The sequence below is a fragment of the Saccopteryx bilineata genome, chromosome 1 (genome assembly GCF_036850765.1).
Source record: "Saccopteryx bilineata isolate mSacBil1 chromosome 1, mSacBil1_pri_phased_curated, whole genome shotgun sequence".
NCBI lineage: Eukaryota > Metazoa > Chordata > Mammalia > Chiroptera > Emballonuridae > Saccopteryx > Saccopteryx bilineata.
The window spans coordinates 213,099,321-213,114,576 of NC_089490.1; the positions used below are offsets into that span (position 1 = coordinate 213,099,321).

The 15,256-nt window shown below is 40.2% G+C and overlaps 1 protein-coding gene across 6 annotated transcripts in view; it reads right to left on the minus strand.

Annotated features, from left to right (window-relative positions):
- RGS7 (regulator of G protein signaling 7) overlaps positions 1-9,244 on the minus strand; it is a 476,419-nt gene extending 467,175 nt beyond the window's left edge. For all 6 annotated transcript variants that reach the window (XM_066235224.1, XM_066235205.1, XM_066235210.1 and 3 more), the window contains exons 1-2: positions 8,912-9,244; positions 7,751-7,875 (exon numbers count right to left, since the gene is read on the minus strand). In XM_066235224.1, coding sequence (XP_066091321.1) covers positions 7,751-7,828 — 78 coding nt within the window. In that variant the 5' untranslated portion in view covers positions 7,829-7,875; positions 8,912-9,244. The remainder of the gene's footprint in view (positions 1-7,750; positions 7,876-8,911) is intronic.
- Positions 9,245-15,256: the final 6,012 nt, after the last annotated feature.

Genomic DNA, 15,256 nt, shown 5'->3' on the forward strand with positions numbered 1-15,256 from the left:
CCACTGTTTTCCTTTAAAATTTTACTTCTGTTTTATTCTTTTTTAAAAACCATGTGTTGAGCCCTATTTTGTTGCCAGTACTCTGTGTCAAGTGTCAAGCTAAGTATAGATCATTCTTTTATCTCTTCTCTTAGGTTTGATGCTATTTTTCCAAAGGTCTTTATAATCATTGTGCTTTCAAAGACATTAGTCACTGGCCACATGGGACTATGTAAATTTAAATTTAAATCAATAGAAATTAAATATAATTTAAAATCCAAGTCCACAATAACACTATTCACATTTTAAGTATTTGAGTGCACCATGTGGTTAATGGCTACCAGCATAGATAGCACATGTATGAATATTTCCATCATGACAGAAAGCTCTGTAGGACAGCACTGCCACAAAGCATCAAATTCTAGTTTTTCTTTGAGTCTAAAACTTCCAGCCAGGATCAAATCAAGAACAGAACTATTCCCAGAGTAGGTCAGACTAACTTCCCAATTTTATTCCTGGGAATCCAAAAGCTAAACCAAAGTTGAAGGAAAAAATAGTGTAATAATCTATTTCTAGTGGGTGATCAGACATAATTAGGATAATCCATGGGTGTCATGAGAAGCAACCAGGATGCTGATTATTTACTGACACACAACTACAAACACAATGACTTATTGCATTTATTTTAAGAGAGTGAGAGAGAAAGACAGAGACAGAGAGCGACAGGGAGAGATAGGCCATAGAAAGATAAATAAACCTAAATTCAAGCTGTGTGTCCTTAGGTAAATTGTGCTGCTTCTCTGATCCTAATTTTCATAATGTGCAAAGTGAATAAATAAATAAATTCTCAGTTTCTTTTTACATCTGAAATTCTTGGACCCAAAGGCTTAATTTAGTTTTTATAATATTCAAGGACCTGTGCAGACTTCAAAGATATATAAGAAAACACTTCAAAGATCTTATTAAAATGAAGAAGCTAGTTATATAGGACTAAATAATACAAGACAAGACAATGTAAGTGTTATAAAAGGATATTACCAAAGCCTCCTACAGTCTCTGTTCTCAACTCCCAGGAAGACATGACTGAAGGTGGTAAAGATAGATGTTTACCTTTTTCTCTTTATTAATTATCTGTAACATAGTGGAGCCTATGCTACATACAAGGTGTTCAATAACTTTTCAATAACTTTTTAAGTAAATAATAATAGGAATGTAGTAATAATAATTAGATCATTATTAATATTAATAATGTTAATAAAAATTATTAGTAGGGCATTTATTGAGGATTTAATATGTGTTAGGGTCTACACAAGAAACTTTGCCTAGGCTAGCTCATTTTATTATCAAACAGCTCTATGAAATATTTTTATTTTCCATCATTTTATAGGTAATGAGTCTGTCTGACATGAAAGGAATTAGGTGCTAACCCACAACCACACAGCCAAACAGTGGCAGAACCTGGCTAGTTGACTCTGGTAGAACACTGGCCCAGTGTATAGATAGATGTACAGGGTTCAATTTCCAGGCAGGGAACACAGAAGAAGTGACCATCTGCTTCTCCATTCCTCCCCCTTCTCTCCTTTCTCTTTCTCTTCTCCTCCCACAGCCATGGCTCCATTGGTTCAAGCACATCAGTCCTGAGTGCTGAGGATGGCTTCATGGAGCCTCCACCTCAGGCACTAAAAATAGCTTGGTTGTGAGAATGGCCCCAGATGGGCAGAGCATCAGTTCCAGCCAGGGTTGCCAGGTGGATCTGGTCAGAGCACATGTGGGAGTCAGTCTCTCTGTCTCCCCTCCTCTCATGTGGGGGAAATAAAACTTAAAATAAAACAACCAAACAAACCAAAAACAATATACCCAACTATAGTGCACACACTCTTCTGCTTCAGCACGTTGACTCCTTAAGAACTCTGTTTTCCTGCTATACTCACCAGGAAAAACCTAAACTAACAAGGTTCCTGAACTTTTTCTTAAGAACCCAACTAATATCACAAAGCTGCCATTTTCCCACACATTGTAGCAAAAAATAACTTACTTTATACATGGGCCCCTCAGCCACACTGCTGTACAGCCTAGATCAGGTGGCACTTTTAATAGAGCTAGAATCAAGATCATGATTGCCTATTAGGGTTCTAATGTCCTAAGCCCTTTGTTAATGGAAAAGAAAACAAGACAAAGGGAATTTTTAAAATAATAAGTTAAATTTTTATACTGCCTTGGCCAAATGGCGGAGAGAAGCAGGATTTTTTTTCCCTAAGAATCTGGGTACCCACTTTATCATTTACAATTACCTTATAATTAGATTGATATTTTGTAAGGTAGAAATCTGTAACCCTGACATTTAAATGCCTGCTTTTCACTGATATTAAGGGGGGGGGGAGCAAAGACCAATTATCTGTGTCACTTGTTTTCCCAAATCCTGTTTTCAAGGACACTTAACATTTATTAAGTCACTAAGCTGTCCAAACCCAAAATATTTCCAGATTCTCCACAGTGATCACATTCTATCACCCACATTGCCTAAAAATACCCTGATTTCCATTATTCTGTAGAACCACAAAGGCTTTTAGCAGGCAGTAAAATCCCTAGATGCCTTCTCTTTAGTACATCTGTACTTTCCTCTGGTCAATTAGATTCAGGAAGGTCAGAGGTGAGAAATGAAGGAAATAAATTCAGGCCACAAATCCTCATCTTTCCCACAAACAGCGCTGATGAGCAGCAATGGGTGAAGGAAAGGCTCAGCCATGGAAGCTTTTCTGCTCTGAACCCAAGTTAATTATTACCCTCAAATTCATTGTTACCTTATTACTTACAAAATGTCTCTGTGTGCTTCTCAGTGGAAATATCACAGATGATGGCTGGACTCTATCTCAAAACATGTCAGTATTTGTGTCACTGCACTTGACCCAGAGAGACTGAATTCTATTTATAGTAGACAACACCCTTTAGTCCAGAAAGTTTCATTTAAATTTACTTTAGATTCTAGTTTATGTTGGTTTCAGGTATACAGTTTAGTGGTTGGACAATCATATACTCGAGTCTACATAGTGATCCCCTCGATATTTGCAGTACTCACTGGCACAGAAAGGTGCTTTTAAATAATCTAACTTATACAAGGCACTTCATTTGGAACCTTTCCTGAAATGGGAAGACATTTCTCCTTCTCCCGATGCCTGTCTCCCATCCGAGGCACAATTTTAGAAATCTTTAAGCTAAGGGTTCAGGCCTTTGAGATTATCTATTTGCAGACAGCCCTTCCTTGTCTAATGGGACTATTTTTTGCTATCACCTATAAGCACTGTTCAATCTACTAACATCCTAAACACAGACAGATCAAAATAACTAAGGTTCAAAATGTCAAATATTATTGTCTAGAATGGTGTTTAATGGCAAGACTATTGAGAGCCACAAGGTTGACCAGATTAGCTAGTCCTGAAGAAGCAAATGCTCTGAATTCATGTACAAAATGCCAGCTAACACAGCCCTAAGAGTCGATTAATGTCTACCACTCAGTCTTTTCCAAAACTTTCTTGCAGGTGTGTCTATTCTCACAGAACAGACTTCAAACACATGTCTAGGCCAAGCTGATCAGCATAGGTGGTTTTCTTACTGGGGTGAGGACTCCCACTGGGCCACCAAGTAAAAAAGGCCAGTGGTCTCAAACTTCCTTTTTAAGAACAAAGCAGTCTTAACTCTTGAAGACTAACCTTTGCCACTGCCTCCTATATAGCAACATACTGGACCCCATGGCACTTAGGATACCAAGTTTAATAGCACCTGAGTGACTGTGCATAACAGCTATTTTTACAACGCCAATATCTGCTCTCTTCTCCAAAAGAGTTCACTTTTGAACCATGTTCACTTTTACATCTACACTAAGTAGCATTTAGGGAAAATCCTATCTTCACTCTTGGGTCTGGTTTGGGAAGACAAAATAAAAAGGAAATGGAAGGAGAACAATTAGACAGGCGATGAAGAGAGAGGAGAGGGGAGTGAAATGAAGGAATATGGGGGGGCATAGTGAAATTCAAAGGTTTGCTATTCCTAAAAACACGCTCATTCCACTACCGCAGTGAGTGAGGAAAACATTTTTGCTTTTGTTAGTTGGAGCATAAATGTTTGCTGCAATAATATTGGAAGTCATCATTCATTTTGAGCATTCTTTCTTGTAAGAAGCCAGCATGCCAGCCAATTTAAAATATTGGCCTCGAGGTACTTTATATTCTGTTTTTTCAAATGCAGGAAGGAAGGTCAACTTCTGGACAAAATGTGATCTATACTGCCCAGTGGGCAGCACATTGGCCAGACACCATATTTGGTTTGTGTCTTCCAGGGCCTAGATGGGCTACAGGGGTACTTTCCTCAGGAATGAGGATTTTACCCAAAGAAGACCAAGCATGAGAGTAGTGTTGGAGCCCATTACCCAAAACAAATCTTAGCTCTGAACTGTTACTTCTGAACGTTTCAGGAAGCTAGTAGTGCTAGTGGGAATCCAAGACAAGTTAGAGCTCGGTGGGTCTCTTCCTAAGAAAGTTAATTACTTCTAATATAATTTTCTTAAGGCCTGCCTGAAGGCTATCTAGGAAGTCCCAGGAATAAAAGTGTTCAAGCCTCATATTTTATGAGCTTTATCTAAGGTGTTCTCAAGCACACAAAATGGCAGAACTACTCTAACTTAATCATCTGCTTACAAAAAAGCAGCATTATAAATAAAAAATTGGAAAGGCAAACATTTTGTCAATATGAATTTTTAAAATGTACCTTTGACATCAAATGAAACCTACAGAGATTCTTCATATTAAATCAAAAAGGTACTGACAAACATCTGAGACCTCTTGTAGGTACCGACCTGAGCATCAGGTAGCCTCACCACTGCCTGTATCACTCACTATGGTGGCATTACTCTACCTAGAGGATCATAAAGCTCTACCCATTGTATAATTTTTTTCCGTAGCATCACTACAGAGTTCTACATGGGGGAAAATCCCTGGAATTATTTGGAGGAATTCCTATAATCCAAATGATAGTCAAAATAGAGAAAGGCATCAGACACACACAAGAAATTCCACCTCCCAGTTCTTTTCTCTGTGTTCCATTGAAACTACTTATTGTTTCCCACCCTCATAGGAATGTCATTCACAGCCTAAGAGGATAAATGAAAACAGCATATGCAGATCTTTAGTGTGTGTAAGTCATCAGAATCCTGGCAGTAAGAGGTGACTGGAAGGAAGGGTGGTTTAGTTCGGAACCCACTTGCAATAACAATTTCAACAGTGAAATAGAGGTGGGAAATTGGAGTGAATCAATAAAACATCAATTTCTCTATCCATTCTCTCCACTGTTGTTAAGCAATGTACTGTGAAACTGAAGTTATTTTCTAAACCTTTGATGCATTTCATGATTAATAAGCATCTTTAATATAGCGATCATTCTTAAATTCAAGTGGAGCAACTAACTGAACTGTCCTAATACATCTATTTGATCTATTACCATCTCTAAATAAAAATCTGGCCTCCACTGAGAAGATATTAAATGTTAAGGCTACATAAGATACAAAAAACAGAGGCAAAATGGTCACATGAGATCCGTGATGTTGTATTGTATGTGCACATTGACATGGGCCATTTGATTTGGTAACTAGCAAATGATAACCAAAGATCTTTATTTAAATTATCTGGAGTTTATTTATACTGAACTAAGTTATTTTTTCCAATCACTGTTTATCAGGGAAATGTTTTCTAAAAGTGAATTATACATATCACTAACCCTAAACAAAAAGCTAATAAAAGGCAGTCAAATAAGTAGCACAAACAGTTCTAACTTTAACCAGCAAAATAAAAACACTTAAAAAAAATGAGGCATTGTATTCTCTCCTTGTAGTCACCACAGTCTGTTAATTTACAAATAGCATGAAAAGCAATTTCATTCTACAGTTTATACAGTAAATTCAAAATTAGCAACAGGAAGCTGATACACTAAATAATCCACTAACTATTCCTAAAAATCCTAGCCTTGTTTTTCATTTATTTTCATGATAATTTGACTAAATAAGACAGATGGAGTGATTTGTCATATTATTTATCTCTAATCAAGAAAGCTTAGTTGTCTGATCATTTCAGTCTCAATCTTAAGAAAATGTAGCATTTGACCCAGTTAATGACTATAATTTTATATCCAAAGGTTCACCTCTCCATATGGCACACACCTATAAGATAGAATTCATAATTCTCAGGTCTTGCATATTATAAAATTCAGAATCATATAAAACAATAAAAATATTATAAATTATTTTAAAATACACACTTTTTCCCAAACAGTTCTTCTCAGAATCAACTCTACATAGAATGGGCAAATATCCAGTTATTTCAATCAATGTAGAAATGCAATAGTAATAATCTAAACTCAAGTGGATTATTTTCTTGCTTTATCTAGTTGGGGTTCTTTAAAGCTAAAATAAGCAACTAACCTCTATTATTTTTTCTTTCCTATCATTCTATGTTTTCCAGACATATAGAACTGATGCATAGGTACACAATATAGTACTGTCCATAAGGGTAGAGGGAAAAAAACAGCTAGCATTGGGGTAATACGCTCACAATCTTCACGTTAAAGCAATAACAATTCTCCCTCAAACATATATTCATCATCATCTTTGACTGATCCTGGCCCACAGAGAAGGAAAGTTTTGATTTAGTACAGATCAAGGGAGCACATAGCTTTTCATATTTATTTATAACCAGTCCTGATCTTCTAGCTGAATGATCAATGCACACACAACCTGACTCCTCAATAAATTCATGCTAATCAAAGTCTTTACCAATTTCCTTGGTTTCAAGGTATGATTTCATTTTCACCATCGTTAATGTCAACTAAAGAACTTCTGCTCGATAAGCACTACAGATAATGTGCTCAAAAAAAAAAGAATCCCAGCATAAAATGCAATAGAGGACGACTGGTACAAAAGTTAAATAAAGAAGACTACTTCCTTAATTTTAGTAACATTATTGATTATCAACCAGAGTGAAGTTACCTAAGCAACCGCTCTAAAATGGGCACAATATTTGAATCCATCTTTTTTTTACAGTGGCTCAATATCTAGAAGTTTTTTGCTGATAGCATGTTATCAAATGCACAAAGCTGTCAGATTGGTTTGTAACAACAACAACAACAAAAAATACCTTCTGGAATGTAAAGATTTATGTATTGGGCATATGGGACTATCACATAAATACCCAAAATCAAAATTATAAAAATAACACAAAGTAAAAAATAATTTAGGCTAAGACAAAAAAAAATACAACCAGAACTGTTTAGTTAAGAGTAAAACCACCCACACATTCAGACACTCACTCTTGCCACAGAACTGCAAAGTGTTCTATTTTCATTTTTCATGTTGAACATTTATATTATCATTATAACCCAAATGCTTAGGGAGAGTATATAAGGAATAGCTTCTAATAGTTATTCAGGATGCTATAAAATCATGTGTGTAACAAACAAAATATGTAGGATGCTTATATTATCTGATATTGCTGACCACGGATTAAATACTAAAATGGGCCAAAAATGTGCAGACAGAGCTGACTGGCCTCGTTCACTTCACTATATCTCTACACACTTGAGAATATCAGATCATCCTCATGTGCGGTCACTGGTGATTCTGAAGTCCATGAGGCCAGAAAGTTGATACAACCTTATCCTTATATCTAAGGAAGAATTTCCAAGAAGCCACAAGTTCCCTCTTTTTCTAAGAAAGTGAAGAAATTCTTACCTTCCTGTACACCAGCATGTTGGGTGATTCATCAGCCACTCCGTTGCTGGTCTGCGCATAATTATTCCCTTGGGCCATGTCCCCCACACTCGGTTTGCTCTGGGATACAGGAATGATCGTCAGCACTGCAAAGGGTTAGAAGACCTCAGTGAGATCCCGATGGTAGTGCTCAAGGGGGCTGACTCTCCAGATTACCCTTCCCTATTCACAGCACTCACCCACACGGAGTATGCTTACATGCTGGGGCAGTCTGGAGAGAGAGAGAGAGAGAGAGAGAGAGAGAGTGTGTGTGTGTGTGTGTGTGTGTGTGTTTAACTGAATTTATAGCTACTGTACCCCGAGGGAATTGTAAGAAATGACCACCTTTTAGTTAGAGTAGTCATTTGGCTATGGCTTTAAATTGAATTGATTTTCTGGATACTCATTTTAAAAAGTGTTTGGTGCTCACTTGAAAAATAAAATAAAAATAAAAATCCCCACGGTTATCCTTTCCACACTGCAGAGTGTTTTCTCTCCCGATACCAGCATGTCCACTTAACGCTTTCCCGAAAGGGCGGAAAAGCGACACCCTGTGCAACATACTTTGTCCGGATGTCTGCCTACCTACCCCACCTGCGGGCGCGTCAGCGACGCCCTTCCCCAGTACAGGTGTTTCCTCTTTCTTCCCCCGCGTCTCCCCCACACGCCAGGGCAGCTCCTGCTCCTTCCACCTGCCTGCGCTGCCAGCCACCGGCTCCTCTCCCGTTACCCACTGGGCTTCGGGAGTCGGGATGTAATGCTGTCCAGGCTCGGCAAGAAGGCATCCGAATAGACTCCGGCAACAAGAACGGGTGGGAGTTCAACCCCACGAGAAAGCAATGCCCTCGCTCTTCGTGGGAAACAACCTAGATGAGAAGCCTCGGAGCAACCAGCCCAACTGGAGAACACGAGCACACCCAGCTCCCCGGCTCCGCGCTGCCGGCAGCACAAATGGCAGGCGAACCCGTGCCCCGCGCCGGGGCCGCCGGAGCCGCGCGGCAGTTTCAGCACCGGGGACCGCGACGTGCGCTGGGCTCCCGAGGGCGGCCGCGCAGCGCTGGCAGCGGTGGGTGCGGGGCGGGGCCGAGGGGCCCTAGGGGGCTGGGTGGCGCTGCCTCCTCCCCTCCTCGCTCTGCTATTTACCTCCTCGGCCAAGGTCACGGCCCCGCCGCGTCTCCCTTCCCGGACGAGCTGGAGTCAGCTAGCGGCGAGCGGAGCAGCGGAACAGGGCAGCTTCATCCCACTCGGTGCTTGCGAATCCGCGCCGTCCCGGCTCCCGCAGCTCAGGCGACCGCCGCCCTCGCCGCCGTGCCTAGCGTCTCCTGCAGCCCGCCGCCCCGCTGGCTCGCCTTCTCCCCGGCTTCTCCGCTTGGGCGCTGGGACCCGCCGAGCGCGCGCGGTAGCCGAGAAGCCCGGCCCGTGCGCGCGACTGGGAGGGGGGGAAGCGGGCGGTCACGTGGGCCCGGGCGTCCGAAGGTGCCGGCTCGGATGGGCTTCGCGCGGCGGGGCCACACCGCTCAGGCCGCCCGGCCTTCGGTGCCGCCCCACCCTCTCTCCCTAGGGACACTAGCCGCTCTCTCGCAGACCCCGCCTGCCCGTGTGAACGCGCGGCTGAAGGCCTGGAGGGAGGAAGAGCGATGGATGGATGGATGGATGGATGGATGGATGGATGGATGGATGGATGGATGGATGGATGGATGGATGGATGGATGGATGGATGGATGGATGGGTGGGTGGATGGGTGGGTGGGTGGGTGGATGTCTGGATGGAGCCCCGTGTGGCCAACAGGCTTCATTCATCCCGGGCTTGATGACTCCGCTGACAGTACTGTATGAGGGAAGCTGTTGACCTATTACCGTTATATTTAAATAACCAGAGTGGATAGACCGTGAGATGTCCTAAGACTGAAAAAAAAAAAAAAAAAAAATGATCAGAACCAAATGACTCAACCCATTTGCCTGCAGCTTTCGTAGCTTCCTCCCAAGTTGGAGAAAAGGGAACTAATTAGGGAGCTGTACCACCTGTGAAACTGGTCTGTCCCTGTGACAGAGGTGCTCAAGAATTTCCTCTTAACCATTGCTCTTATCCTCTAGCAGTTTCAAAGAGGCCTGGGGCGCTGATCCCCCAGAATTATTCTCCAGGTTGCTCTCACTAATTCTTCCGTAAGGATTAGACCGACAATGAAGGAGAGAAATCAGTTTTGTCTCAATTTTAGTGAAGAAACTTGTGTCTAGCTTTCAGGCTAGGGAAGCTATGAATTTCTGAAGTTTTCTGGCCTCAGCTGTGAGGAAGAGAGAGACAAAAGTTAATCAAGCCAGCGCCTTCTTAACTGCCTGAGTCTAAAAAGAAGAGAACTTACCTCTGGGCAGGACGTCTATTCTAACCAAACACAGAAGCCCTGGACCAATGCATTTCCCCAACCCCATCCAGGCCTTGATATTGTTCACTAAAGGAACAGTATTGATTCTACCTGTCTTGTTTTAAATACTACGAGGGAAAGACTGCTATCCCAAACTACACACACCCTAGTCTGACCCATCTTCCACTTTTCCCTAAATTCCCAAAATATTTCTTGTGTACTCTCTGGAAATTATGACCTTTTTCACAAAGTTGTCATTTTTTTTCAACTTCTCTGAATATTTTTGTAATATTCTTGCTCTAGCTGAAACTTACCTCTTCCTCTTCAGCCTCTCTTTTCCCCTTTGCTCAGCTTGCTCCTGGGAAGTTGATGTGAATCAGATTAAGAAATTTGGAAAGAATAACTGGGCATGCTCACTCACTCCATTTGACCATTTCCTCTTACGGAGAAACTTTTGAAGGAAGCAGGCTTTCTTCTTTGCTTCTCTAGATAAATGTTCCACCCCATGGGGGCCTACCTCAGCTCAGCACTAAGAGATCATTTCCATCAATAAGCAAACAAATAATATAGACCAACTTTATATATTTTTATGCATGGCATGTAAATAAATATCCTGCTGCATAAGCTCCCATCCATTTATCCAATCATATAGATATGATATTATATCTATGTACAGACATATATGTTTATAAAATTTCCCTTGATACACTTTCCACTTACCTGTTGTGTTTTACACCAAAAAGTTTGGTGTAAACTAAAAACTTTCTATTACACCAAAACTCCCTCTCATCTCATTCTGTCTTGAACCCATTTCATTCTGGCAATGATCTTCCTATTGCTAAACAAGTGCTCACTTTGCAATTATCATATGAATTGACTTTTCAGCAAAAGTTAAAGTTGATTATCCTACTTCCCTATATATAAGATGATCCCATGTATAAGACACACCTTAATTTTGGGGCCTGAAATTTGAAAAAAAATCTATTACATAAAGTTATTGAACTCAAGTTTTATTCATCATAAAATTTGTGCAACTCCTCATCGCTATCAAAACCCCTATCTATTAGCTTGTCCTCATCTGTGTTTGATGATGAATCACTGTCTTCAACAATGAACGCAAAAGCAAGTGCAAAAAAGCAGGAAATGCAAATAAAAAAATCTACAAAGACTGTGTAAGACACACTTAGTTTTTAGACCCCAAAGTTTTTGAAAAAGTGTGCATCTTATGCATGGGGAAATACAGTACTGTCCCCTGGAAAACTTTCTATATTTGTCTACCATACACCATAACTCTCAAATGTATGCCTTTAACCTAGACCAGGGGTCCCCAAACTATGGCCCATGGGCCACACTTTCAGAAGGGGCACCTCTTTCACTGGTGGTCAGTGAGAAGCAAAGCAAGGTGTCGCTCACGTACAGTACTACTTCCAGTGATGCTGGACGCACGCGTCACGGCTCCGGAAGCACATCATATCACTTGTTACGGCTAGCAGTGACAAATATGGAACTGGACATTTACCATCTCATTAGCCAAAAAGCAGGCCCATAGTTCCCATTTAAATAGTGGTCAGTTTGTTGATTTAAATTTACTTCTTCTTTGTTTTAAATATTATATTTGTTCCCATTTTGTTTTTTTACTTTAAAATAAGATATGTGCAGAGTGCATAGGGATTTGTTCATAGTTTTTTTTATAGTCCGGCCCTCCAATGGTTTGAAGGACAGTGAACTGGCCCCCTGTGTAAAAAGTTTGGGGACCCATGACCTAGACCAGTGGTAGTCAACCTGTTCCCTACCGCCCACTAGTGGCATTCCAGCTTTCATGGTGGGTGGTAGCGGAGCAACCATAGTATAAATAAAAAGTTAGATTTACTATAGTAAGTTGTTTTATAAAGATTTATTCTGCCAAACTTAGCGAAAATCCAACATAAAGTACTTGGTAAGTAATTATTATTATATGCTTTAACTTACTGTAACTCTGCTTTATAATTTTATAAAGTAAAGTTACTTCCCTACTTTATAAATCACCATTACTGTGGAACTGGTGGGCGGTTAGAAAGTTTTACTACTAATAGAGATACAAAGGTGGGTGGTAGGTATAAAAAGGTTTACTACCCCTGACCTAGACCCATCCCCTGAAAGCCAGTCTGTCTATTGCCTATGTCATATCTCTACTAAGATATCTAATTGGTGTCTGATTCAGTTTCATAATAACAGAGATATCGTCTATTTAGTTTGTGGCTATGCATCTCAGATAGAGTACAGTTTTGGACCCAGAGTATATGCAAATTAACTAAATAATGGTGTATATAATAAAAATCTTATGATTACTTTATGGCTAGTAGTCGTCACCAGCATGGCCATTCACATGTAGGTTCCTATTAGATTCGGGCAGTCGGTAAAAGAACAATGGAGCCAAAAATTGGTGGGCCATTCCTTTATGCAAGTCTTGTACCAGTGGATGAGTAAACACACAGGGAAAACACTTCCCATTCACTCAGAGCTCCCAAAGCCACTGACACATTCTCCAGTTCCACAACCAGGAGAACCTTCACTGGTTTCTCCTAGAATCAGGGGTCTCACCAGTCCCAGAGCCCCTCACCTCTGGTTCTCCAGTTTCTCCTTCAGCACTCTGCATTCTCTCTCTGTCCCTGCCATTTTGGCTTCTTTCTCCTCTTCCTCCTCCTTTTTCCTCTCCTTCTCCTTCAGCACTCATTAGCAAAATAATGGCCCCTCCCAAGCAGGAAAGTAATTTGCAATTTCACGGATCACATACCTGGCGCTGCCCAGCACCATTTTTAACAATAAAAGTGAGCAAACTCAAAAATACAAATTTACAAACTCATTTGCCCAACAATTACTTTTTATTTTTTGTAACACATTTTGTTTACATTAGTATGTTATTTAATCCTTACTAAAACTCTGCAGAGGAGCTTGTAATTATTATCTCTTTATCATTGATACACCAGTAAGAAAGGAAAGGATCACAAAGGTCAAGTAAACTGCCCAGTACAACCCACATAACTGATAAGTAGCTGTGGTAGCTTGTCAACTTGATGAGCTGGAACTACACTTCCCAGGACACCTTCCCTGTATGCAAGTGAGTAGGGTTGGCCAAAATAAGAGTTTGTACAAGACTGGGAAAACAGAGTGAACCAGCCTGTATTTCTCTCTGAAATCTCTATATAGTTTGATGTGATGAAACACAGAGTTTTGAGGGATTCTGGTATGTTCTTACTCTTCCCCCACATCCAGATCTTTATCCAAATCCCCAGCTTTGCTAAACAACAGTGACCCCACAATCATCACAAGAACCTAAGGGTGAACCCAAAAAGGCAGTGCCATTCGGAGCCCACAGCTGCCATTGACCTCTCTGCCAGCTCTCCATCAGGATCTTTTCCAGCATCTAACTCTAAGTTTCAACTTGCCCTCCCATACCACAGTCTCCAGAGGAAGGTCTGCTAGTGACTTAACTCAGATATTTCAGTCCCCCCTTCTGAAAAATAACTTCCAGCTGTCCTCACAACTATGTAAGCTCTTTTCCTATAATACACCCCTTATTCCATTATACTCAAATCTAAATCTTCCTGATGCATTTCATTCTTCCAGTACAAATCCACGTTGGAGAGATAGAACCTTGAAATCAATAACCACACTAAAGTGTATAACTGAATTATAGAATGTATGTGAACAGACTGGAAGAAAGATTGGCATCCAAGGACGGATGGAATATCTGCATGTGGAAATGATGAGAGAAAAGGTTTCTAGTAAGGCACAAAGGGAAGAAAACATTTCTGAAAAATTTACTCTGCATGGTACATGAAGAAAGCAATGTTCAAATTAAGAAATTTGACCTTGTTCATATACTTTCTAATATCAGAGCCTGGATTGGAACATGCATCTGTGTGACTCCAAAGCCCTATGAAAAAATTATGCAAAAAGGCTCCAAGCAACACAGTATGAGTTTTAAAAAATCCAGGTGTGTCCCACCAAGATGTGTCTAATTCAATATCTGTTTCATCTTTCATCCCATTTGTCATCACTTCACACACTTACATCTCACACCTTTCTCTCTGGATAGTTATAACTCAAGGTTACTTATGTCTAGTTACTGTTGCCAGGCAAATTCTAGGAAAAAGATTCAAGGACTAACACTTTTACTATTTCTTCTATTGTTGTTGGGAAGCCTCATTTAGACAAATCATAATTTGTGTGACTGTGTATTGGAAATAAAATTATGTCTCTCGCCTTAACATTCCTAGGGTAACATCTTCTCTCAAAACACATCTAGACCTTAAAACATGATATTTGTTTCTGTTCTCTTTTTTTATATTTTCCTCTTATGTAATGGGACCATTTATACTGTGAACAGCTAAAACAATATGCATACAGTGAGGGTTTTTTTTCCTGTTTCTTCCCCAAATATATGAATATGTGATTCTAAGCTATCATCGTTCAAAATTGTTTTTTGTTGTTTTCCTTATGGATAATACATTTTATGATACTTTCACCCAACAATTAAATTGTAAAATAATAATGCACTCATTTCCCATGCCAGACAGAACTTCTGAGTAGCAAGTAAAAATCCTGTCACTTCACCAACGAAATATAATTGTACTGAAACAATGACATTTAGGTTTGTTGTTGTTGGTAGCTTCAGCAGTCTTATCTTGAATAAAAGTAGAATTTTACTTATATTTTTAAAATATTAAAAATAATTGTGTCAGTTTGATAGGACTCTTGTCACAGAGTATGACAAACTGGGTGGCTTCAACAACAGAAATTTACTGTCTCCCCATTCTGGAGGCTGGAAGGCCAAGATCAAAGACTGTTTCTTCTGAGGCTCTAAAAAAAGATGCTGTTCTAAGCTTCTCCCTGGCTTGCAGATGGCCACCTCTCCCTATATCTCTTCCCATCATCTTCTATGTTTACCTCTGTGTCCAAATTTCCCGTTTGTGTAAGGACACCAGTCAGATTGGATCTGGGCATCATATTGGATCAAATTATGTCCTTCTTACTCAATTATCTCTGTAAAGACCTAGTCTCCAAATAAGGTTGCATTCTGAGGTATGAGGAGTTAGGTCTCCAAAATGACTTTTTTGGGAGGGATGCAATTTAACCCATAACAATTG